At 37.4% G+C, this 22,959-nt stretch overlaps 2 protein-coding genes across 4 annotated transcripts in view; one reads left to right on the plus strand and one right to left on the minus strand.

Annotated features, from left to right (window-relative positions):
* Nucleotides 1–9: 9 nt before the first annotated feature.
* Nucleotides 10–14,521, plus strand: RMDN1 (regulator of microtubule dynamics 1). The gene is made up of 10 exons (XM_074816434.1): nucleotides 10–319; nucleotides 800–911; nucleotides 3,601–3,688; nucleotides 5,526–5,685; nucleotides 6,338–6,427; nucleotides 7,072–7,127; nucleotides 9,153–9,240; nucleotides 10,856–10,886; nucleotides 12,173–12,306; nucleotides 14,307–14,521. The coding sequence occupies exons 1-10, from the start codon at nucleotides 164–166 to the stop codon at nucleotides 14,343–14,345; spliced, it is 954 nt and encodes a 317-aa protein (XP_074672535.1). The 5' UTR covers nucleotides 10–163; the 3' UTR covers nucleotides 14,346–14,521.
* A 3,030-nt stretch (nucleotides 14,522–17,551) lies between these two features.
* Nucleotides 17,552–22,959, minus strand: part of WWP1 (WW domain containing E3 ubiquitin protein ligase 1) — a 67,269-nt gene continuing 61,861 nt past the window's right edge. For all 3 annotated transcript variants that reach the window (XM_074816347.1, XM_074816359.1, XM_074816337.1), the window contains exons 20-24: nucleotides 22,633–22,753; nucleotides 21,338–21,442; nucleotides 20,023–20,119; nucleotides 19,631–19,703; nucleotides 17,552–18,480 (exon numbers count right to left, since the gene is read on the minus strand). In XM_074816347.1, coding sequence (XP_074672448.1) covers nucleotides 18,381–18,480; nucleotides 19,631–19,703; nucleotides 20,023–20,119; nucleotides 21,338–21,442; nucleotides 22,633–22,753 — 496 coding nt within the window. In that variant the 3' untranslated portion in view covers nucleotides 17,552–18,380. The remainder of the gene's footprint in view (nucleotides 18,481–19,630; nucleotides 19,704–20,022; nucleotides 20,120–21,337; nucleotides 21,443–22,632; nucleotides 22,754–22,959) is intronic.

The following is a 22,959-nucleotide window of genomic DNA, read 5'->3' on the forward strand; positions in this document are numbered from 1 at the left end:
CCCGGGGCCGCGCAATGGCTGGCGCTCGGAGAGGCGGCCGGCCGGCTGGCAGGCGGAACGGGCGGCCTTTGCCCTTGTTTCCCCGCCTCGCCCGGGCAGGGCTGGGAGACGGACCGGTTTCTCCGCTGGCGGGGGGCGGTGCTGGCGGCGGCGCTCGGTGGCGATGGCTGCTGCGATGGCGGCGCTGGCGCTGGCGCGGCGCTTCCGCCGCAGCCCCGCCTGCCTGGGGAGGCCGCTCCAGCGGGAGGCGGGAGGCGCGACGTGCGGTCCCTGGGGCCGGGGGTGGCCCGGCGCCCGCCGCGGGGCCGGCGGGAGAGAGGTAGTGGGGCTGCCGCTCTGGGGGTGCGGGCGCGGCCGCGGCCGCTTCCAGGGTCTTGTCAGGGGCGTGTGCGCGGCGCTCGCCGCCCCGGGGCGTCTCAGCCGGCTGGGGGGGAGAGGCCGGCATGGCGGGGACGGAGCGAAGGGCTGGACTATGTTTGCAAAAGCTGGGATCTCGGTGCTCGTTTGAAAAACACGAGTTTGCTGTTTTTGCTTCTTACCTTGTGTTTGCTCCATATTTATGTGGTTGGTTTTTTTTTTTTTTCAGTCTAGTGCTCTGTTCATATTTTAAGGAGTCATTATGACCCTCTGTTGAAAAAACTTAAAATACCTCTTGATGATGTGGTGTTTTATGAAGGTTCTTTTAACTTTCAAAAGTCTTTCTCTGTTCAAAATCTGAAATATAACGTGCTAGAGATGAGAAGAACTTCTAGCTCAGAGCGACAATGTTTATTAATACAGATCTTATGATCCCATGCAGGTGCTTAGAAAAAGCCTTCAAAGAGGGGTTGTGCTTTCAACAGGGACCTTTTTGGTTTATGAAGCTCACAAGCTGATTTCTGGCTTTGCTGAGGTTCATGCAAGCTTCAAAGGTAATATTTTAAAATTCTGAAGTACATAAGTTATTCTAATGTGAAACTTAACATTTTTAGTGCCAGAGTTATATAGGGAAAATGTGCAATGCTTTTTATTTTCTCCATTAAGTCTGCATGCAGTGCGTTTCCATGACAGAATGCTTTTGAATTGATTCAGGGTAGCCTTGTAGCAGTTCAGCAAGTGATTCTTTCAGGTGTTACCGAAAGCAGATCTAGTAGCTCATCCTGCCTAGGATATAACATATGCACAAAGTGTATGATACCTGACTTGTTGCACAAGCTTTAAATAACTTATTGAGAAAGTTATGGTTCAGTTAGGAATGCAGACCAAACCTTAATCAATTTCTAAAAATCTTAGTTAGTTCAGATTTTCAATATGAGCACTGTGTGATTCCCATTTAATCTAGTTGAACAACATTGAGATTGCGTTTCAAACAAGATTGAGAAATGCCTTGTATTTTTGTCACACTGACAAAGCGGAAGAAAAGCCTTGCTTTTACCTACTGGAGAAGAATAGAAACAAGTGATAAAATGTCCTTTTCAAGATCTGAATAAAGATAGTCTCACTGCTAGAAGAAAAATAGCATCATTTTAAAAAGGGATATTGTTGTAGACTTAGAACTTGTCTGTCATGTGGTAAATTAAGGGTTTTGAGAGTAAGCCTAACAGAATGGAGAATGAGCCTAACTGAAATGTATTCTTATTGTGTAGATAAGATAGCAGTCAGTTCAGATAACCTGTTTCTCTGTGTCTCAGAGAGGAACATCTTAGATGTTTATGTTTATAGAAACAAAAATTCAGACGTAGACTTTTGAACAGATAAGGAACTGTTTCATTTGCTGTAATAGAAGGAGATTCAGTAAATAAATTTAAGATAGCTATTTAGTACACGAATAAGAAAATTTCCCATGAGGAACTTACATAACACTACTTCGTTGCCTCTGGTCTTTTTTAGTGCTCTGACTTGAATCTGGCATTTACAGTGCCAAGAAAAACAATGTTAGTGGGCTTTCTGTTCAAGACAAGTAGTAGATATGGTGAAAATAAAGAGTAGAAAAGAAATACCTGAAAAATACTCTTAAATAAAAGTCTAATAGTTTATGTGAAACACCTGGTAGCAAATGTGTTCAGAAGTTTGTGTTCTGAGCATTTAGTCATTAGATATGTTAATAGTGTTCAGGGAGTCTCATCAAATAAACGTAACAGTTCACTGCAGATAATACTGAAGATGTACCATGAAGCTAATATTGGGACACTAACATCCAAAGTCCATGTAGACTGTTATCTTTTAAATGGTTGACAGAAGGCATTTAGAGATGGCAGGGTTAAAAATTATCTAGAATGCTTTCCTGATCTTCAGTGATTTATATTCTAGGATCTCTTTAAGCTGAACATGAGGCTTTTGTGTTTAGTAGCCTTCAGGGCTTTTTTTATTCTATAAATAAAACTGTGTTGCTGTGAAACGTGGTTACCATATTCAGTAAATAACTTGGGGGAAAGAAAAAAGCTCTACCCCCCTTCATAAAAATTAATCATGTTTATAAGCTTATGTTTTGACTTAGAAATTTGATCACAAACCCAGGAGTAATACCAAAGAGACAGTAAGCATAGCTGAAAGTTGTGTAAGACTTTAGACTAGGCTTTTGACTTGGAAGGTTGTTTTTTCATATTTTAATATTGGCAGAAGGGTAAACTCAGAGTTTGTTCTTCCCCTGTACAGTTATATACCTCAGTAGAATTATCTACCTTTAGGTAGTTTTCCTCCTAATCCCATCTATTTTCATGCTAGAATCCTGTATTGTGTGGTGTTTGATATTTCCATTTCTGGAATGCTGTTTCATGTACTATATACATATTGTATTTATTTACATATTATTATATTCAACCAGTTGTGGAAATTGTACTCCCCCATCTCTGTTGTGTTTTAAAGTATTTTCTAGAAAAAGAATTGATGTTCATAAGAACGACGGGTACTTAGTTCATAAATTGATACTCTAGAAAGCCAGTTTTGATTTTCAAAATTATTTTTGCTTTTAGTATCTTGAACACATAAGAGGTTTCAGTAGATGAACTGTATTTTTTGGAGTCGTGTTTGTGAAAATCTTAAGGACTTAAGTCAGAAAACCTTTAAGCAATGTTTCATTTTGGCCTGTTGAGTAAGATAATGGGACCCACTCAATCTGCAGTCATATTCTGGCAAAACTATGGAACCATACTGAGAATGAAGACTATTTTAAAAACTTTTTTTCATTTTTATTATTAGATTTAAATTTTGTACATATACTAATGAAGGGGGTTTATTACTCAGATCTCTACTGCACTTGCCCCTCATACTTTTCCTACAGTTTTCACAAGGAAAACAAATTGCTTCTAGTCTGATGCATTGAGAGAGATTTTTGAATGTTAAATCCATTAAATGTCCAAAGCGCTGTTGCTGAAAGCGGTTGTGTAGTTTCATGAGAAGCATGTATTCAGCATCGTTTCTCTTCCTGGTTGTTCATTGTAAATGTAACTTATTCAATCCTGCTGTGGGTGTAAATTATTTGGAATGATGGCCTAAAAAGGAACTAGGTTTGTTCTTTGTTTCAGCTAGGTTGTCTTGCTCTAAAATGTTTTGTTTATACTATAATGTCCTAATTACATGTAATTTGTCCTTCTGTTTCCACAATTTTAATTCCTTCTTAAGTGGAAGAAGTTATAGAGCAAGCAGACTACCTGTATGGGAGTGGAGAAACTGAAAAGCTGTATCGGCAGCTGCTTCAGCATAAAAATAGGTAATTGATTGCATTGAGACATTACTGTGTCTTCTTTTCTGTGGTCTTCTGTATCAATTTTTCAACTAATATTCTCATTGTGGTATGCTGGAGGACCTTGCTTTCACCCTTATGTAAGCAGGTAAGAAAGACTCTCGATCTTTTTCCTCATAATGGAAAAATGAATGAAGAAAGGACTGGTAGCTGTTTAAGGTGACAGTTAACAGTCAGGTTTTTCAGTCAGCAAAGCAGAGTTTTTTGCTTGTTGGTTTTGTTACTCTAATAATCCTTTAAAATATAATGCAAAAACTCATAACGTGTCTACATGTTACTAAATGATCAAAGTACCTAGAATTCAGGTACTGAAAATTTTTGAGTCACTGTTTCATTTCTTTTTCATTGCTGACCAGCTGTTCTTTCTGTTTTCATTTGTCTCATGTTAGGATTTGAGTCTGAACAAAAAAAGCTCCTTATACATGTAGTTATGTCTTAACTGCACAAAGCATTATTGATAAGCGAACTGGGACAAGCTGTTTAAGGAAAAAGCAGAAAATGCATTGCAAACTGAGGAGTCCATTCCTTTGGAGGAGGCAAGGCATCTCACTCCTAGAACACTTTGGGAGGAAATCAACTATTCAGTTGTTTCCAGTAGTTTTCCAGTAGTTTTCAGTTCTTTTTTTTTGTTTGTTTGTTTGGAGTTTTTTGTTTGGTTCGTTTTTTGGTTTTTGTTCTTGCCAGGGGCACAAGTACAAAGCCTGGGAAGTTAAATGAAGGTCCTAGCCTGTAAGGGACACCATGTCATAAGCAAGGAGTAAGCTTGCTACAAAGTGTGTAACAATACTAATTTTTCTGTGAGGAGTAATGATTCCAGTAGTAGTACTTAACAGTTTTGTGACTTACCTGAAAAACGAGTCTGCTAGTTCTGTGTTACTGTGTTAATTAGATCAGTACTTCTGTGCTGTGAGCAGTGACTCAGTTTTACTTCAGCTAAGAAAACTGGCTTTTATTAATACTCTGAGTTTAGCAGTAACTTGTGTATGCTTTTTAATATTTTTGGTTTCTAGTAGTTTTGACTTCAGTATTCCTGTTGGGGGCTGGGGGGGGGGTGGTGGGGGGTGCAGAGCAGGATGTGGGTGTGTTATAGCCAGAACCTACAAAAGACTTTCTAAACATAATATTATAGCCTCTATTAAAATAGTAAGCCAAAATTAAAAAGATAGTTAGCTAGTAGTAAAGTGCAAGCAGTGTTTTAAAACAATAGGTTAACAAAATAATAAAACTTTAAATCCCTTATCTTTGGTTATAACATACCATACACCATTTGATACAGTGATATAAATAAATATATAAATGTACATCTTCATGTGGTGGTAGTATGGCTAATCTATGGTTTTTTTCACTGTTCTAGGAAGAATTTCGTTATTTAGGTACAACTGTAGGGAAAAGGATGAATAATATTTTAAACATTCCCAGTAAACATTAATATTAAATCAGTGGAATGCTGGGAAAAATACCATCTAGCTAAGAACAAAGTAGCCCTTGTTTTCCTTCTGGTGTTTCAAGTGGTACTGTTGGGTGTTTTAAATATGCATCTTTTTTGAGAAAACAATGCCCTTTCCTACAGATATGTTTGTTTCACAGACCAGAATGGCCAAACGAAGGTATCATCACGCAGTCTATAATGGAGAGCTTTCATTTGTTGTTTGCTACCTTTGGGTTGTATATAGCATAGAATGATAGATGATACACTGTTGTCTTATCATCTACTTGAGATCCATATTGAAAGACTGGTTTAAGACCTTTGCTTGCTTTGTTTCCATTATTGCTTTAAAACGCTAGTGTTTCTGTTCATAACTAGTGATGACGCAGAGTTGTTATGGCGGCTGGCGCGGGCATCACGAGATCTAGCTCAGCTTAGTAGTACTTCTGCAGAGGAGAAAAGACAACTGGCGTATGAAGCCCTTGAGTATGCAAAAAAGGCACTGGAAAAAAATGAATCAAATTTTGCAGCGCACAAGGTGAGCCAAGCAAAATAACTGAAATCTTGTTCTTTGATTTCTGTCAGTAGAAACCAGAATGAATGTCATTGTGCAGTTTCAGCAAACTTCAGCATAATTTAACATTTCAGTTGAGAATGAGTGAGATTTCTAATTCTCCCTAACTTTTCTGGAAGATCAGAGTTTAGACTTTTGCAGCTAAAAGGGAACAGGAACTGGTTAAATGTGTGCAGGTCCATAGAAAGAGGTGACTGATCAGGTTGATTACAGCTGGTATTACCAGTTCATCCTCTTCTGATGTAGCCTTAAAAATGTTGTACACGCCCCACATGCAGCCTGTGGTTTGTGCACAATAGTAGCTCCATAGAGTTTCGCTGGAAATACTTCAGGCTCTGGCTTCCTTCTGCTCTCTTTTTTTGTGCTGTTTCACAGGCAGAGAGGTAACAGTATAGTCAATTGTGTTGGCATCTTGGATAAGAAGGGGACATGGATTCCCTTACGCATGCAGACCAGCAGGTTGCTCTGATGCTGCCTGAGCTGTTCATAACAAATACTTTTTGCTTGTTGCTATTAGTGGTGGTGGCAGCTGTTCTGGTTTTTTATGTTTTTTTAATTTCCTATTAATAGCTATAGTGCTGTATTAGATGTTTTATTTTTGTTCTTTGAATTACAGTGGTATGCAATTTGCCTCAGTGATGTTGGAGATTTTGAAGGAATCAAGACTAAAATTGGAAATGCCATTGTTATCAAAGAGCACTTCCAGGTAAACAGGTTTTGCATATGACAGCATTAATGCATCCAATATGTAGGTTCTATGACAGTTATGAACTGTTTTTTGACAAAAATTTGCAAATGTACTTCTGTTCAAATCTCCTGGTGACACTTTGGGTTATTGTGATAGTCCTGAATGCCCAGCAACAAGGAGTACAAATTATCTCCTGCGGTAAACTTAAGTCCCTACAGAAGGGAGTCTTGAAGTAGCTGAAGTGCTTTTGACACCTCTTAGGACTAGACAAAGTGTAACTGTTGAGAATGTGCTATTGAGAAATGGATGTGTGGCCATCCTTTTAACTGGGTTGTGTAGCAGTAAAGGACAAATACTGGAAAAGATAAAGGACTACTAAATTTATATCACCAGAAATTATATCAAAATCTGAACACACCAAGTCTCATGTGAAATTCTTAATGATCTACTAAACGGAAGTGCTAAGAAATATATCAGTATATTCATTTTTTTGAGCTGATTTAGTTGTGCACTGAATACTGTATTGCCTTGAAATTCTACACACTGTTAATCTGGTTTAATTAACAGTAGGGTAACAAGTCTACTTTTTAAAATGTATTTTAATCCAAATGTGGCAGAACAACTGTTTACATCTTGTGTTGTTTTTTCCCCCCCCTCACTAGAGAGCCATTGAACTGAATCCAAAAGATGCTACAACAATTCATCTTATAGGCATTTGGTAAGGTGTATTTTCAAACAAAAGTTAGCATGTGGCAAAGAAAAATGCCAGAATATGTCTTACACAAATTGCAGAAATGCTTGGAATAATTCAGTGGCTTGTAATTAGTTGATGCAAACATGAAAACCTATTGAAAGGGTATGGGATGTCATGCCTTGAAAAAGTCTGGCTGTTAATTCTTATGCAATTCAAAAAGATGAAAAATAATTGTTCATTCAATTTATTTGTTTTACTGTATGGAACTATTAAAAACTCATTTTGCAGATGTGTGTTTCCATAGCAGACATCAGAGACTGTGAGTAGTACTCATTTTGTTCTACTGGTGTGAATGGAGACAAAACTCAACACTGAATTTATGCTGAATTTCACTGATGGCTGCACCTTAATACAATCTGTGTATAGTGAAAAGCTATCAAAAGTGAGATGTGTTCTGAAAATACTTCCATTATAATCTGTCATGACACTGTATTTTAAAAGCTACGTTTAAGTAAAGGCAGCTTATAAATGCATATTCGTTCACAAAAATCTCTGAAATTGAATTTGCTGCTCAGCAAAATTGGTACTAAGAATTGCTATTACGTAGCAGGCAAAGGGACTGGAAAGATAACTTCCATACTAACCAGGGCATTCTGTGGAAGCAGTGTGGTTGAAAGCGGTATCTTTTATGTGTTAGTGAGAGGTTCCAGACAGCATTTCTGGTTATTTGTCTGAAAGAAACCAAGCTGCTACATTGTTTTACAGGAAATCTCTTGCTGTGAGATCGATTGAAAATAAATAAAGCCAGTGTATTTGTAGCTTTAAAAAAAAAAATACTGAAAACCACAGGCACCTTCTTTGTGGTTTTTTTTCTGGACCCTTGAGTATCAGAGTAAACTACAGTCTACTGTTCCGGAGTTTCTTATTAGTTTACAAACTTACTTTGTTTTTTCAGCATCCACCACTCATTCCCACATGACCTAACAATTCAATAGTCCAAATTTCTAATCAGAAGCATATGCTACCAACTGAATGAGCCTCAAGGTCAGTTTTAAGATAGGAAGCTTGTTCTGGAAAGTAAGACGTTCCTAAGGAAAGTTAGAAAAAATGATCAGAAATGTGAGATTATTATTGCTTTTGGCATACAAGTATCCCCATATTGTATATTTAAATACACTCATTATTGAAACCAAGAGCATCTTCATGTGAAACTGGAATTGGGTATCAGCCAATTCTTGAGTATTTTTCTCCTTTCTCTGGTGGCAAAATTTGAACTCAGACTGTGTATTCCATGCTTTGCCTCACTCTCCTCTGTACACTTTCATACTTGCATTTATTAATTTTTCACCTCCTCTAGAGTGCTCTATTTTACACAGTGAATAATATTTTTATACTCATCGTGGGAGGGTAGTAAAGTGAACAGCATTGTTTTACATTTACACCTGGAATGTTCTACGTATTTGAAATACTTAACAAATGTTTAATCCTTCCAGCGTCTCTAAGGTAGGTGACTAATTACCTTTGTTATTTAGTAGATAAGAAAACAGCATAGAACAGCCTAGCCTAGAACACAGTAGTTTGATTCTTGGGTTTATTTTTATTCTTGTAGATCAGCCTTTCAGGAATGTACTGCAGATCTGCTTTATATTAATAATTGAGAAAAACAAGGTAGTGTTGAGGTAAGGCAATGACATGACTCAGTTGTGCCCTTTTTGCAAATATATTAGAACAATATCAAATACACATAAATTGTAAAAATCATTCAAGCTCAAAAGCTGTTCCATGGTTAATAACCGTCTCCAGTTTTGTCTAATGTAATAGTTCCTAGTAAAAGACACACCAGAACTTCTTTAGCAGAGCTATGCAGCAACTTCAGACATCTTGCTATTTTGTTGTGCAGTTGTAAGAACTTGCTTATAGAAGTTACAGTGTGGCTGGAGTTGTTGTGACTCTTGGAAACAACAATTATCAAGTGCAAGATACAAAAATGTTATGTGAAAGCAAGAGAAAAATGTGAAGGGTATATACAAATGTTTCCTTTTGCTCCAGGTGTTACTCCTTTGCTGAAATGCCATGGTACCAAAGAAAAATAGCTGCAACACTATTTGCCACACCACCAACCTCCACATTTCAAGAGGTACAATGTGAAAATGTTTCGCAGATTATTATTCCCCCCACAAAGCTGTTGATTATACTTGTATTAATTTTCCTGACAAAGCTGACCTCTGCTTATGGAATAAGCATGGACTTGCAAGTTTCCAACTGTAATAAAATGAGAATATAACAGGAAAGTGAGGGACACTTAAAAACATAAAAATCTTTAATTTTTTTCAGCTGTAGCACACACAGAATAGTGAAAATTGTTTCATGTAGTTTATGCAGCAGAAAGCAAAAAGCTGTATGTAACTTAGTTTGTATTTACTATTGCGTTCTATTGCAGATAACTCTCTGTAGTAGTTCCAGTGCTGACAATCTATATGTTAGTGTTAGACCATGTACTTATTTGACAGAACTATTAGAATTTTTCCCTTTATGATAAATGGAAAAAGCAACCGCTTGCTTTGTTACTTGCCATGAACAAATACCTTCTCCTCCCCTGGCTACATATGGTGTGGTACTATTCAACTGAAAGTATTTTTGTTCATCTTTGCTATGAAAATTCCTGCTCTCATATACCCTAAACCATACTGTCCAGATGTAGATCTTCTAGGGTGTCTAACACAGGATGCATCTTATTTAAACACTTGTACATATATAGAAAGTTGATCAGTTGGTAATAGGAGGGTTTGTTGCAGGTGTTACAATCTTTGTTTAGATCAACCAGTAACTGGCCCACTATCTTTCCTTCTTTTCGGGGGGGGGGCAGGAGGCACTAGAAAATAATTGTAGAAGGCTGCAATTTCATTTCTGATTAAAAAGAAATAAAACTTTTTAATGGAATGTCAAGCTTGTAAGTTTTGCTGAAAATCACTCTCGGAAGAATACAAAGTGTCAGCCAGGATTTTGAATACTGCAGAATCATGCCAGTCCCAGCATCAAGTTCTGTAGCACTTAAGGTGGCTGAAGAAGCAAACTTGTCCCAGAACCTGTAGTTGAGCCATACTGGTAAGACTTCTGCAGTTTCAGTACAAAATATGTTTCGTAGGTATGTCCACACTTGAAGTTCTCTGACAGTATTTTCCCTCCAGCTAGTAATATCAGGAAGTGGTAGGAATGGACTGAAATTTGTGATGTTCAGGATCAGGAACTAGTTAGAAAATGTGTGTGGATTTCATAAAGGTTCATTCTCTCATGTAAGAGGATACTAACCGGTGCTCTGTAGGAATTGGTTCTCCCTGAAGTATTTGTCAGGCATTAATGACCTGAATCATAAGATTTGATTCATCTGTTAAATTTACACATGAGAACTGGCTGGGGGAAACTGCAGATATGCTGGATGGGATAAATAAAATTCAAAATGATCTTGACAAGTTGAAGACTGGAAAAACACAATCCAATTTGCTAGGGACAAATAGGAGGTACTGTACTTAGGGTGGAAGTTGGCAGGGGAGTAGTTGGATAAGTACTAGTTCTGTTGAGATGTCAAATCTGATTGTACACTGAATGAGAACCATCGGTAGCATGCTGAATTAATAAAAGCAAGTTCATGGACAGGAAGTCCTTCAGCTATGTGAAACATGCATGTAAGGCTTTAGTTTGACTGCTGCTCAGTTTATTCTCCATTTTAAAGACGACAACCTTGTCTTTTGCAGGCTCTTCATTACTTCCACATGGCAGAGGAAGGTAATCCATCTGGCTTTTTTGGATAGAGTAGTATCTTTTATGAATGCTGACTTGAAATAAACCTTTCGCTTTTGGTGTTATCTTAATAGCGTATGATCCGCTGATAAACATATCAGCCTGTTGTGCTAGTCAACAACTAGACTGTTACACTGGAATGTTTCATCAGAGATACTCAAAGTATGTTACACGCTTACTATCATAGCTTACAAATGTACCATGAGGGTTTTTTCCAGAATAAGTATTAAACTGTAATTTGTACCTTCATTAGTAACAAAGTACTCTTCCCCAAGGCGTTCAACTGGAATGCAGGGGAAGGAAGCAAGCAAAAAGGAATTTTCTGTAATTTTGCTAAATTTTCTTAAAGTTCAAAAGTCCTCTGTATTCTAAGTAGAACAACAGAGAAAGCAAGCTTTTTTTATTATTTAAGAAGCTATTTGGATAGTGCCAGTCTAACTGGCAGTAAAACTGTCCACATGTAAAAGAAAATATGGACCTATTATTTCTCTGAGTGAAGCCATAAGGAAAACTGACTAGCTGAAAGATAAAGGAAGACAAGGGAAGACAGTGTTCTATGAGAAATTTGTACACAGTTACATCAGTGAAGGTAAAATTTCATTGTGGATCTTCCCCTGGGTGTCAAGTAATGCAGTTGTGAACTGGAATGGTGGACTTAATCTCAGAATTTGCCTCCAAAACACCTCCATATGTTTTGAATCCTGACCTTAGATCCAGCAGCAGAGAAAGCCTGTGCTATCAGTATGAACAGTAGGCAAGACAAGTCTTCAATAATGAGAGCCAAAGCATGCTTTATAAAATAAATCTCTCCTTAAAAAAAGTTAGATGTGGGTACAAACGGTTTCATGTTTTCTTCCTTTGGAGCAAAGGCTAAACTAATACCTGTATGCACGTGGCCTGAAGCTAGGAAGTGTGCCCTTCATTTCCTTGCTATACTTGCTAAGCTGGTTGCATTGCCTGTTGCACCTTCTGCACCTTCTGTCCAGAAGAACACAGAATGTGCAAAGCAGTTATGCAATAAGCTCACTGCTTTGCTCCTTCTGAGAAATCTAGTTTCATTGAGTATATTAACTAACAAGATGCTAGCTAATATAACTGTATATGAGACCAAAGTGTAGCAGGTAAAGGTTTTACATTGGCTTCCTTCTGATCAAAAACCAAAATAATATTCATCTTTTCCAAAATAAGTATTTAAAGGAGTGAAGCTGTATCATGGCTTTGATACTATGCTGCTTGTTCTCATTTAAAGCTTTTCTCCTGTCTCTATACAGCTGACCCAAATTTCTACAGCAAAAATTTGCTCTTTTTGGGGAAGACATACTTGAAGTTAAACAATAAAAAGATGGCTCTTCTGTGGTTAAGCAAAGCAAAGGAGTATCCTGCACATACAGAAGAGGACAAACAGGTAGGAAGTTAAGAAGTGTAATAGTACAATCCTATATTGTAACCAACATGTGTGTTGTGACCAACGTGAACCATGTAATCATCATGGCAGTAGAATGTTTTATAAAGTTAAGTCAGAGCAAGTTGTAGTTCAGCACCTATAATCCGGGATCACATCCAGACACCAGAAAATTTTAGTATATTGGTAACTGCCTCTGAACACAATGGTTGGAAATACTCTGTTTATTATAAAGAACTGTTTTCCTTTCTTCATGATGTTTTTGTAGTGCTAACAGCAACCCACTCTTTACTGTGTTGTTGAAGTTAAGGCAGGCAACTGAGCGAACCTACCTCTATTTGAGCACAGATTCACTTTTCATATGCCTAAAACTAGAAGGGTAGAAATCATATTTTGGAAGAGCTAAAAACCACATGAACAGGAGGAATTAAAAAGCATGGATGTATCAAAAACTTGCTAGATCCATAAAACTTAACATTGCAGTCCTTTTCCAGGCCCCTAGGGAGAGATTCAGATGATCTGAATTGAGACAAATGGAAGCAGTGTATCTTTGACAGCAGCTCTCCAATCCTAGGTGACATGTGGCACTTAATTACCCTTCTGAACTGCTCAGAAGGATCCTGGATTGGATGGGTAGGCATCTGCTTCCTACCTAAACACATAGAGAGCACTTCCAGGAGGGGTAATTCATTAGACTTGTTCAGACCTAAAACTGCATTCAATTGCAGTTATCTTTCATAAACAATCCTGTTAGCATCAGGCCTAACAAGGCTTGATTTCCAATTGATTTTTCTTCTGGTTGATTGACTTCTAATTCATTTAGCATTAAGTTGCAGTGTGAGATGCTTTAACTGTTACAGAAAATATCCAAATGTGTTGTGACATTCTGAATGTCCCAGTTGTTGGTAGGATTTTGCACTCCACACCTCAGAAGAAACACTACTGAGATTCCCCTCTATAGATTCTCTAGTAAGGCCTGAACTGCTTCTCCCAAAAGTGAGCTCCTTCAGTAACATCTTTCAGTAGAAATATGAGTATGGGTTCCGTTCCTCCACTGCTTTGCAAAGTCTATAGGAATTTAATAGCCTAAAGGAGTAGTGGTCTCAGGTATGTATGAAATTAGTTGGTTCTTCTGACCATTATTAGTAGCTGGACACACATGAAACCAGTGATCACAGAATCTTCCCTTTAGGAACCAAGCAAAAGGAGTCAGTAGTGATTTCTGTGCAGTAGCCAGGTTGTTAAACTGTTTATCTGCTCCAGCTGTGGTTGGCCTCCTGGTACAAACATCTATTTCCCCACCCCCTAGAGGGTGCAGAGCTGCTGAACCCAGAGAGGTTCATTAGGAACTAGACTTGGTAGTCTGGTAAGAAGGAAACTGGCCTATGCAAAGAAATTGGAATTCTTGTGTCTGCATTTGACAGAGGTGTGGGCATAAATAGGTTTTCTGAACATGTTACCTCTAAGTATCAGCAGTATCTGGCTTATGTTGTCTGCACTGCTTGCTCTGTCAGGACCAGAAGTTGTTGGGTTTTTCTTTTGTTTTTTAATATAGATGTTAGGTCATATTCAAATTTTATTAGACCTTATCCAGAATCTCTAGGCAAAGGGAGTCTCAGAAACAGTCTTCTCGCGCTTCCTTAGTCACTGTCCAGAGCTTTGAAAACCCCAGGTTGGTTGGTTATGGTCAGATATTGGACAACTTACTAGATGCTACTACTGGACTACAGCAAACCAAGAGTTAATCATCTGTATTCAACTCAAATAAACTTACTACATCTAGTAAGAGAGTTACACTGAAGGCACTGGCTTAAGTGGTTTTATTCCCATTCATGTTTCAAGTGTTGAGCATCTTGAACTACAGCATAAAATAACTAGTCTTAGGAGGGTTCTGAATTTAGAGAACTGTGGTGAAACGTTTGGGTGCTTGCAGGGTAAGTTCTGCTAGAAGAGCTTATAACTACCTGGCACTGTTTTGTTATGAATATATTTCTTTCTTTCAGGTACAGAAAGAAGCTTTGGAGTTGCTTAATTCTATATAACAGGAAACAAGATAATGGGAATTCAGTGCCTCAGGTTTGAGCAGCATAGGAAAAAGACCCCAAATCCTACTTGGTTTATTGGAGCTGTTAATACAAGTATACAAGTATAGCCTAATATAACCTGCTATCTTCCTCTCATTTTGATTAAACTGTCAGCTAGAAGATCTGTTCCATTATTTGATTGTGTCTGTTGATTTACATGGGAATAAAGGGCTTCATGGAGAAGCAGGGTATATATATCGGAGGGGAAAGGCAGGGACAGGGCTTGTGCAGGTTTTTAATTACGTTTTTTACACTGTTCAGCTACAAGTTACATATGGGGGATAATAAGAAACATGACTAGCATAACTTTAAGGAAAGGAGGTACAGGGCAATGACAATTTTAAACATGCAGTTTCTCTAGAGCATTCTCCTGTGGGGTTCAACAGCCTTCAAGAATAATATATGTTACTGTGTTAGATGCTCCTACAGATTTCTCATTAAGGCTGCACAAGCAGTCTTAATTCCAATACACTTAAATGCTAGTGTTCAACTTTGCAAAAAGTGCTGTGGTTTAAAAAAACAACCCTGAAGTAGGGAACACCTAAGAAAATCCTTTTATGGGTGATACCAGCATATGCAGTGAGCAGCTTTCTGTGAAATACGAATACTTGTTTGCACATTGAGAGGCTGTGAATTCTGAGGCTTTAGGGGCTGCACAATGTTTGCTGGACATATGCACTCCCTCCCCTAGGCAGTGATGACAGGAGGAATGCATACTCCCAGTATTTGGAACTACAGTCTGGAAGCACACAGACGTCTGTTTGTAGAACTAAAGTAAAACTTTCTTCTCATTCTTGCTACTATTTTAGCAGGAACTTTCACCAGAAAAATATATTAACCTATGTTAGATAGCCAGCATGGAAAATATTTACAGATTTTCCAAACAACAGATTCTGATTATGCAACAGAAAAAGAGGGCCAAATAATGAAAAAATGGTAGGCAATCAAATATGCACAGTATTGCCAGTGGAAAATCTAACACTCTAGAACAAATTGACTATAAATACCTAGCGTTCCCTTTAATAGAGAAGGATATTGAAGTCTATAGGTGGAAGATGAAGGGCATAAATTGCTTAGACTAACAAACCAAACCAAACCTGTGCCAAGTCAGTAGTGAAAACCCACATCTGAGGGACAATCTAGAGCTTTAATTCTAGCCTCAGATCATGAAACTAGTTAAAAAATGTTTTTCTCCACTATGGTAAAGTAATTCTTATTTTTCTATTAGTAGAGTATCAGAATGAAGTCTTCACTATGTCACAGTGCCAGGGTGGATGACATGTAGTGTTTCAGAGAGATTCTTCAAATTTCCTACACTCACACACTACAAAAATGTTTGCCATGCACAAAACTACTTCTACCAGCTTTGTGGCAGAGGCACCTCACTTCAGTGCCTTTTGTGCTGCAGAGAACAGAACCTGCACGAAGAGGAAGGCTATCCAGGTACCAAGTAAAGATCGTTGAGTGTTCAGAGAAGAGCAGCTGAGTTGCTTGCAGGAAAAAAGGAACAGACAGAACCCATGAACTACACAGTAGCTCCTTCAAGTAGTATTACCTCACTGGTTCCCTTATCTGATGTCCTGCCTTTCCTCTTCACTGACTTCCCTCCCCCCAAGTACAGCTGAATTATGAGGAATCCAAATAGGAAAAGAAGAAGTTACAATGCAGTATTAGGGAAATTCCCCAGAAGTCTTAAGTTAACTGTACACACACACACACACACAGAGGTATATATTTTTTTTCCCCCTTTAAGAGCCATGCTTTCAGTCAGTCCTTTGAAACCAATTAATAGATCATATAGATGTACAGAAGGCCAGTGGGTTTGGCTTTTTCCTTGCTTACTAACCCTTCCCCACAGGAAAAGCTATTGCAATTGTGAGACAGCTAAAATTATTGAAACAATAAAGCAACTACATTCTTGGGATGTGCTGTCTTTTTTATTATTATTTTGTTCACTTACTCACAGATTCACAAAATTCAGCAGTTGGTAGTGGGTCAACATGTCATTCATTAGTGCAAATTCATGAAGTTCAACTCTATGACATTTAGCCCTCTTAACTGTCTTTTAGGCAAGCCACACACGCTTCTGTTGCCCGGCCTCTGATATTTGTTGGTTTGTTTCTTTTTTAAAGCTTCCTCCATTCTAACCAGTATGTGTCATAATTTAAGTGGATTTGCACCTGAAGTTAATTTGATGCTATAGTCACAAAAATGGTTTTGCAGAAGATGTTTGGTGTAGTATGAAAAACCTTCGAAGTGGTGGAAACTCTTACAGACGGTTCATGTAAGATAGCAGTCTGTTGGGCCTGTTGCACTACCGGTGTTACCAAAGCTATGTACAGGTTAACAGCTCCACAGTAAGCTGTGCATATTGACTACAAAGCCTCCAGAGAATCCAATATGTAGAAAAATAAAATTTTGGCAGAATTCAGTTGCTGTATGGGAAAGATACATGAACAGATATAACTATTTTTTCCTGCATGTACACTTTTAACAGTGCAATATGATATGTTACAGAAGTGTTTTTAATCATATTCTAAGAAATCATTTTCATGTGTGTACAAAATTCTGTATAAGTGAAATGTAATGGAATTTACAGTTAATATTTAAAGCATAATACAAATGGTAATTTTAAACATGTTTTGACTCTATAATAAGGAAGCACGGTTTGCTAAAAGTAGCATTTAATATAATTCACATGAATAAGGTGTTAATTTTTTTTTTTTTTTAAACACATCTTTGCAGTTCAGCAAATGCCCTCAATGCCAATAAAACTAATTTTAAAATGGCTTTATATTATTGTGCACTTAGGACAAACTTGACCTACATAAAAGAATGACAGGTTTTAGACATACTTACTTAATTCAGGTACATGTGAATTTCTGTAAGAACTTAAGAGAAATGAGAGTATTTAATACTTAAGAACATTTTTACCTGTGCAAAGCTTATGTAACTTTCATTTTATTTGGGTTTACTAGATCAAGTAACTGAAACTGAACATGAATATAGAAAGCAGCAAAGTTCACGTTACCTTTTGTATACCCTTACAGCTCAGTTTACATTAATATACTCTACAGAGTTGTGAAAAGGACATCACAGATTGAATAGGGAAGCAAACAACAACAACAACAAAAAGAAACCTGTAAGACACCAGACCAAGGAGAGAATGTGTAATATTTTCTCGTTTATTATTATTTTTTCTTTTAAATTACCTAACATCCTCATGGTAATAACCCAAGGTAATATGTAAACAAATTTCAATGCTGCTCAAATGAATTAAAATATTCTGTTCAGCTCCTACAATGTCAGAACAGTGGCACCAATTCCTTTCAACATTAAATCACATTCATCTTATTTTACATGACTCTTGTGCAAGTAGTAAAGGCTTTATTCATGACCTTGGCTACATCAGTAGAGGGGGATATATCAGCTATTTACGTATTTAAAAAAATTAAACTGACAGAACAACATATTCTGTCATCTCAAATACCAGCAGCATCTTTCTACATATTTAGGATACGTATGGCCTAAGCCTTTAACACCTTTTAGAACAGCCATGCAATGAAACAAACTTGGAGATGTTTCTTATGAGAGAACATAGAGCAGTTTAAACATTTTTCAGAATAATAAAGCCAAGATAAAGCAAATCCAGGCCCTTTTAAATGGCTGCAACTTTTCATACACTTAAAGCTCTATAAAACTAGAGCCTTTTAGTATATATATTTATACTTTTTATATATATTTTAAATAAGTCTCTTGTCTGCTTTCAAAATTTATGAGGGGTTTTTCTGGTCTTTTGGAAGGGCAATAAATAAAAGTAGAAAAGGCTGAACTGTTTTGCATATCTTTGTGGAAGAACGGAGAACAATTATACTTTTAGAGTTCCAGAAAGATCACTGTACAGAACAAAAAGCTTATATACAATTAAGTGTGCAATTTTAGTTGGCTGGGCCTTTTATTATGCAAGATCTCCTTTTTGACTAGAAGCCGCTTCTACTCTTGACCAAATCCCTCTGTTTCTTCAATGGCAAAGAGCAGCTTCTCTTTTAGTTGTTCATAGCTTTTATAGGGTGGCAAATCCAAACGATTAAAACTGAGCAGAAAAAAACAAAATTTTGTTAAGTTTATCTAAATCCCATCTAGAACACTACAGAACTCGACTGCTACAGTAGAAGTTAAAAAAGTTCTGATCTACCAATAAGAAATGAAATAGCAATCACTGCAATCTCACTTCCTTGACGTTTCTATGAGCAGTAAAACCAGACAGTTTGAGAGGAATACTTAAAGAAACTGTAACCACATCAGAGGAAGAACAGAACCTTTGAAGACTAAAGACAGCCCAAGATACAGAGAACTACAATACACAGAAAAGGAAATGTTCACCATGAAGTTTAATATCATCCTGATTTGATGCACCTCCAAATTCCACAAAGAGCATGAAAAACCTTGATTTTTCTCCTTCCTACATGTGCCTGGATTTATTTCCCACTAAACTTTGCCCTAAAAGGCTTCTGCCAAAATTCTGTTTCGTTCTATGTCTTCCCTAAAAGTATCTTAGACAAAGGGGGATGTTTAACTCTTGCAATCATCCCTTGAAAAAACAGCACCGGTGGAGAAAATGGTAAAACAGAGGATTCCCTGAAGTAGTTTAAAAGTATGATGAATATTATTGTCACACTGTTGCCAAAGGAAGGTGTGTCCATTTTGCACACAGTATATACAGGAAACTGATCTCTGTACCCGTTGCACCAGTTTGGCATAGGAATGCCAAGCCAAAAATAGTCTGAAGCCTGGCAGGAAAAAGTATCTGCATTATTGGCTAAGCATCCCTGTTTTGAATGTTTGCTGTGATTTCTTTCACGCTACTTTTTCTCATGACTATACATTTATCTTTTATAATGTTACCGTATAATATCTAATAACTCTATATACCTAATACCAACATGACTTTTGTTCAGTTAATATTCTCTAAAATAAAGAATTGGGTAAACAGCTCTCAGTTCTATGCAAGAAGGACGGTATCATACTTCTGACAGATCTGATACTGATGAACCGTACAGTACAGCAGCAAAATTTAAGAATAGGGCAACCATAAGTGTTCACTACTGGCATGTCAGATCAATCAAAGAAGCTGAAGATGGAGATAGAGAACTGATTCAAATTAGATTTCATTTGATTTGGTCAATGCAAGGTCAGAAGAGAGAACCTCTAAAGGTACAGAAAGTTTACATGTAACAACTCACCAAGTGTGACTTCTTGGTAACCAGGTTTCCTTACCAACTTTTTCAATGCAGAATTTCTGAGGACCATTACTTCCTAGAAAATAAGATTTATAAAGTGTAATCTGTTCCTTTTAAGTAGCACACATAAAATATATGTGACATAAGACACAACTCAGATACGGCAAACAGAGCTCATCAGGTGCTACTCAATGCTATATGTATAGGAACGTTCTCATAGAAATGAGCTAATTTCCTAATAATTTATAAATGTATTCATGGAATTTCTGACATAAAAAGCCCTTCTAGATCCAAGTGGATGTACATGAAATTCCTTCTGTCTGTACACTTGCAGCATGGTGCATTTGCAAATGGAACAGTTACCAGTATAAAAGTTTTGGTGACCTTTTACTTACCCATAAGTTCAGCAAATCCACCCAGTGGTAATCTGCAAGTGCCAGTGACAAACTGCAGAAGTCGCATGCGAACCTCGTTGTCTGTTTCTTTTACAAACTAGGCACAGAAATTCAAATTACTTAATAAAAATCTTTAACATAGCTGGAGAAAAACAAAAACCCCACGAGATTGTGAAAGTCATCTAATTCCATTTAAAAAGACACCACCTTGACAACAGTTTACCTTTCCTGATTTCGGCAAAATTGGGTCAAGGGAGAAGACAGTGATTTCAAATTATATGCACTGTTGACTGTTACAATGTGAAGGCTGGGAACAGCAAATAGTAATCTTTATCCTACACTAAAACATAAATCAAGCCAATGCTTGATGAAGACTATCACCATTTTGATTAAACACAGCCATAGCCTAGCCACAAGCTCTGGTCAAGACTGAAGTATTCCTGGCATTTGGCAGCCTCAGTGACAGAAAACACCATCCATAGCAGCTGCATCACTTTGTAAGGAAATTCACTGGGTAAGGGAAAAGGAAGAAGAGAGAGCGGAGATGGAGAACATCTCAGTAAGGGGGGGGGCATTGATACAACTACAATTTTGACTCAGAAAAACCTGGATAACAAAATTAATATTTTCGTTCTATAAATGCTGAAATCATATCCAAGTTACTTGAACTTCTGGATAAGATTCTTTCAGTACCAAGCTTCTTAAAAAGAGACCATATCATCAGACCTTACGTTATTCTGACAATACAAATAAGCTAGAAAATACTTGATTTGCATCGTTTTCTTACAGGAACTTTGTCAAAAGCATCTCTACAACACAGGAACTGCCTAGCTATGACTTCTCTTTACGGAAATTCACAGAAACTGGGAGCCTGTAGGAGGTTTCTTTCTGAAAATAATTCTTAGCCAACTTCATTAAAATGTGAGTTATAATCAGTCAGTGCTTGACTGGCACAGTTAATATGACAACCGTCATAAATAATATGTGGCACTGCAGATGTACTACATATAAGAACATTTAGAAGGTAGATCACTGCTAAGAATACAAAAAACTCTATCACTGTATAATCAATAAGAAGGACCAGATATAGAAAAAGTATTCATGACCCAGCCATCCAAATGTAATGCGGGTATCTATCTGCCACTTCCCACACTCAAGTATGCTCCCTAAGAACCAGTAATCCTCCTTTCATTCTCTTGAAAACAAAAAAGAAAGGAAGCAGTGAGAACCTTCATTCAGATGGCATCCCTCTACTCCACGTCATTTGTGTTACAAACAAATCTAAAGAAGTCAGAAATTTTACTGATCAACATACCTGCCAGAACCATATAATCTGCTTGCTATTCCTTGTATAATGACGATAGACTGTGTTTCTCTGCCAGTCTGCTAAATCAACTTCTTGCATACCACAGAGCATAACCTAGAAAAGAGAATGATTACCTGACAACATACACGTCTATACACGTGAATTAAGAGTTAATTTTTTATCTTGTATGAGACACAGTAACAAAAATAGAAGTTCTTGCTCCCAAAAAAGGACTGGTTATTTTTTCATTTTACTCCACAGTTAGATTTTCTTTTATCCCAAGTTTACAGAACTCCTCCAAAGCTGTTTATGTATTTAAGTGGTTTAAAAGCCTGCATATGAGAAACTTAGTTTCTTCCAACTAGTAATTCAATAATAAAAGATACTACCTTTCCCATAAAAGGAAATTTTCTATTGAAGAGGATATTACCTCTCCCTTTAAAACCTTGCCTCATATTCCAAGATGATGATTATTATTACTGCTACTACTAGTAAAGATAAAACACACTGCAAAGTATATGTCTGCGTACTCATTACAAGAGGCAATGAACGCTGAAAGTGCCAAACGCAAAGCCTAGAAAACTGAACAGTAAATAAGATAGATCAAAGTCCTTTCTTAGGAAAAACTCCCATTTAACTTAAGAAGCTTTCAGAACACTGCTCGTTATATACAGGGAACCTTGGCAGGTCTCACAGAAATAAATAAACATAGCACTACAGAGCCTTTTGTCCCTGCTCATAGGTCAGGCCGATTGATCAAGTAAACATGATGCATGCAAGCAATTCCTGTTACCAACCCTTGGGTTACATATTGAGGATCTGCAAAATTCCGTTTCAAACCTTGCCAGTTCATCCAACTTTCTGTTCTTAAGTGTAATAACCTTAGAACCTATCCCTAGACTATGCCTGTGAAACTAAGGGATCACTATACACCAGAATCAACTTCTGTGCCATCTGTAACAAGGTAATGCTACCCATCTACCACAGAGGAAAAAGTTTTCTATGACTAATAGATCCCTCTGTGATCTCATACTCTGATCCTTTCATAGAAACTTGCAAAACATATTTTAATACTGAGGATGGAATCTAAAATTCCCATCTGCTGAAGACCACAAAACACCAATTCAATAGATACTGGCTTTCACCATAATTTACCCTTACTGCTCCTGTTAAATTCTCCATGTTCCAGAAGCTATCAAATGCAGCATGCCACAGATGAGAGATACAAGCTGACCTATCCATTTAATTATCCCATATGTATTACCTTTGCAAAAGGTAAAAAAATGTTGAACAGAAAACCTCACCTCCAGCTCCTTTTCATCAAAATAGTGTAGCCACTGTAGAGGAACAACTTCATTAAAACCATCAAGAAAAGCTTTGGTTTGTTCTCTAACTCCCCGAGAAAATCGCCACTCAGCCATTAGCCTGGGATGAAAAAAACCATAAATTAAACATTAATTTGAACTCAACATGAATAAGTTCAAACATGTATGACTCTGTGTGTGTTCCCATGAGGTAATGCTTCCTCCAATTTTACTTTCTTACACTGTATGATTCCTTAGACTATATTAATATTATCACAAATTTCGAAACTCAGACAACAGTAAAAGTAGTAAGATGTACTTAATTAC

Source organism: Strix aluco, chromosome 1 (assembly GCF_031877795.1).
Source record: "Strix aluco isolate bStrAlu1 chromosome 1, bStrAlu1.hap1, whole genome shotgun sequence".
Classification (NCBI taxonomy): domain Eukaryota; kingdom Metazoa; phylum Chordata; class Aves; order Strigiformes; family Strigidae; genus Strix; species Strix aluco.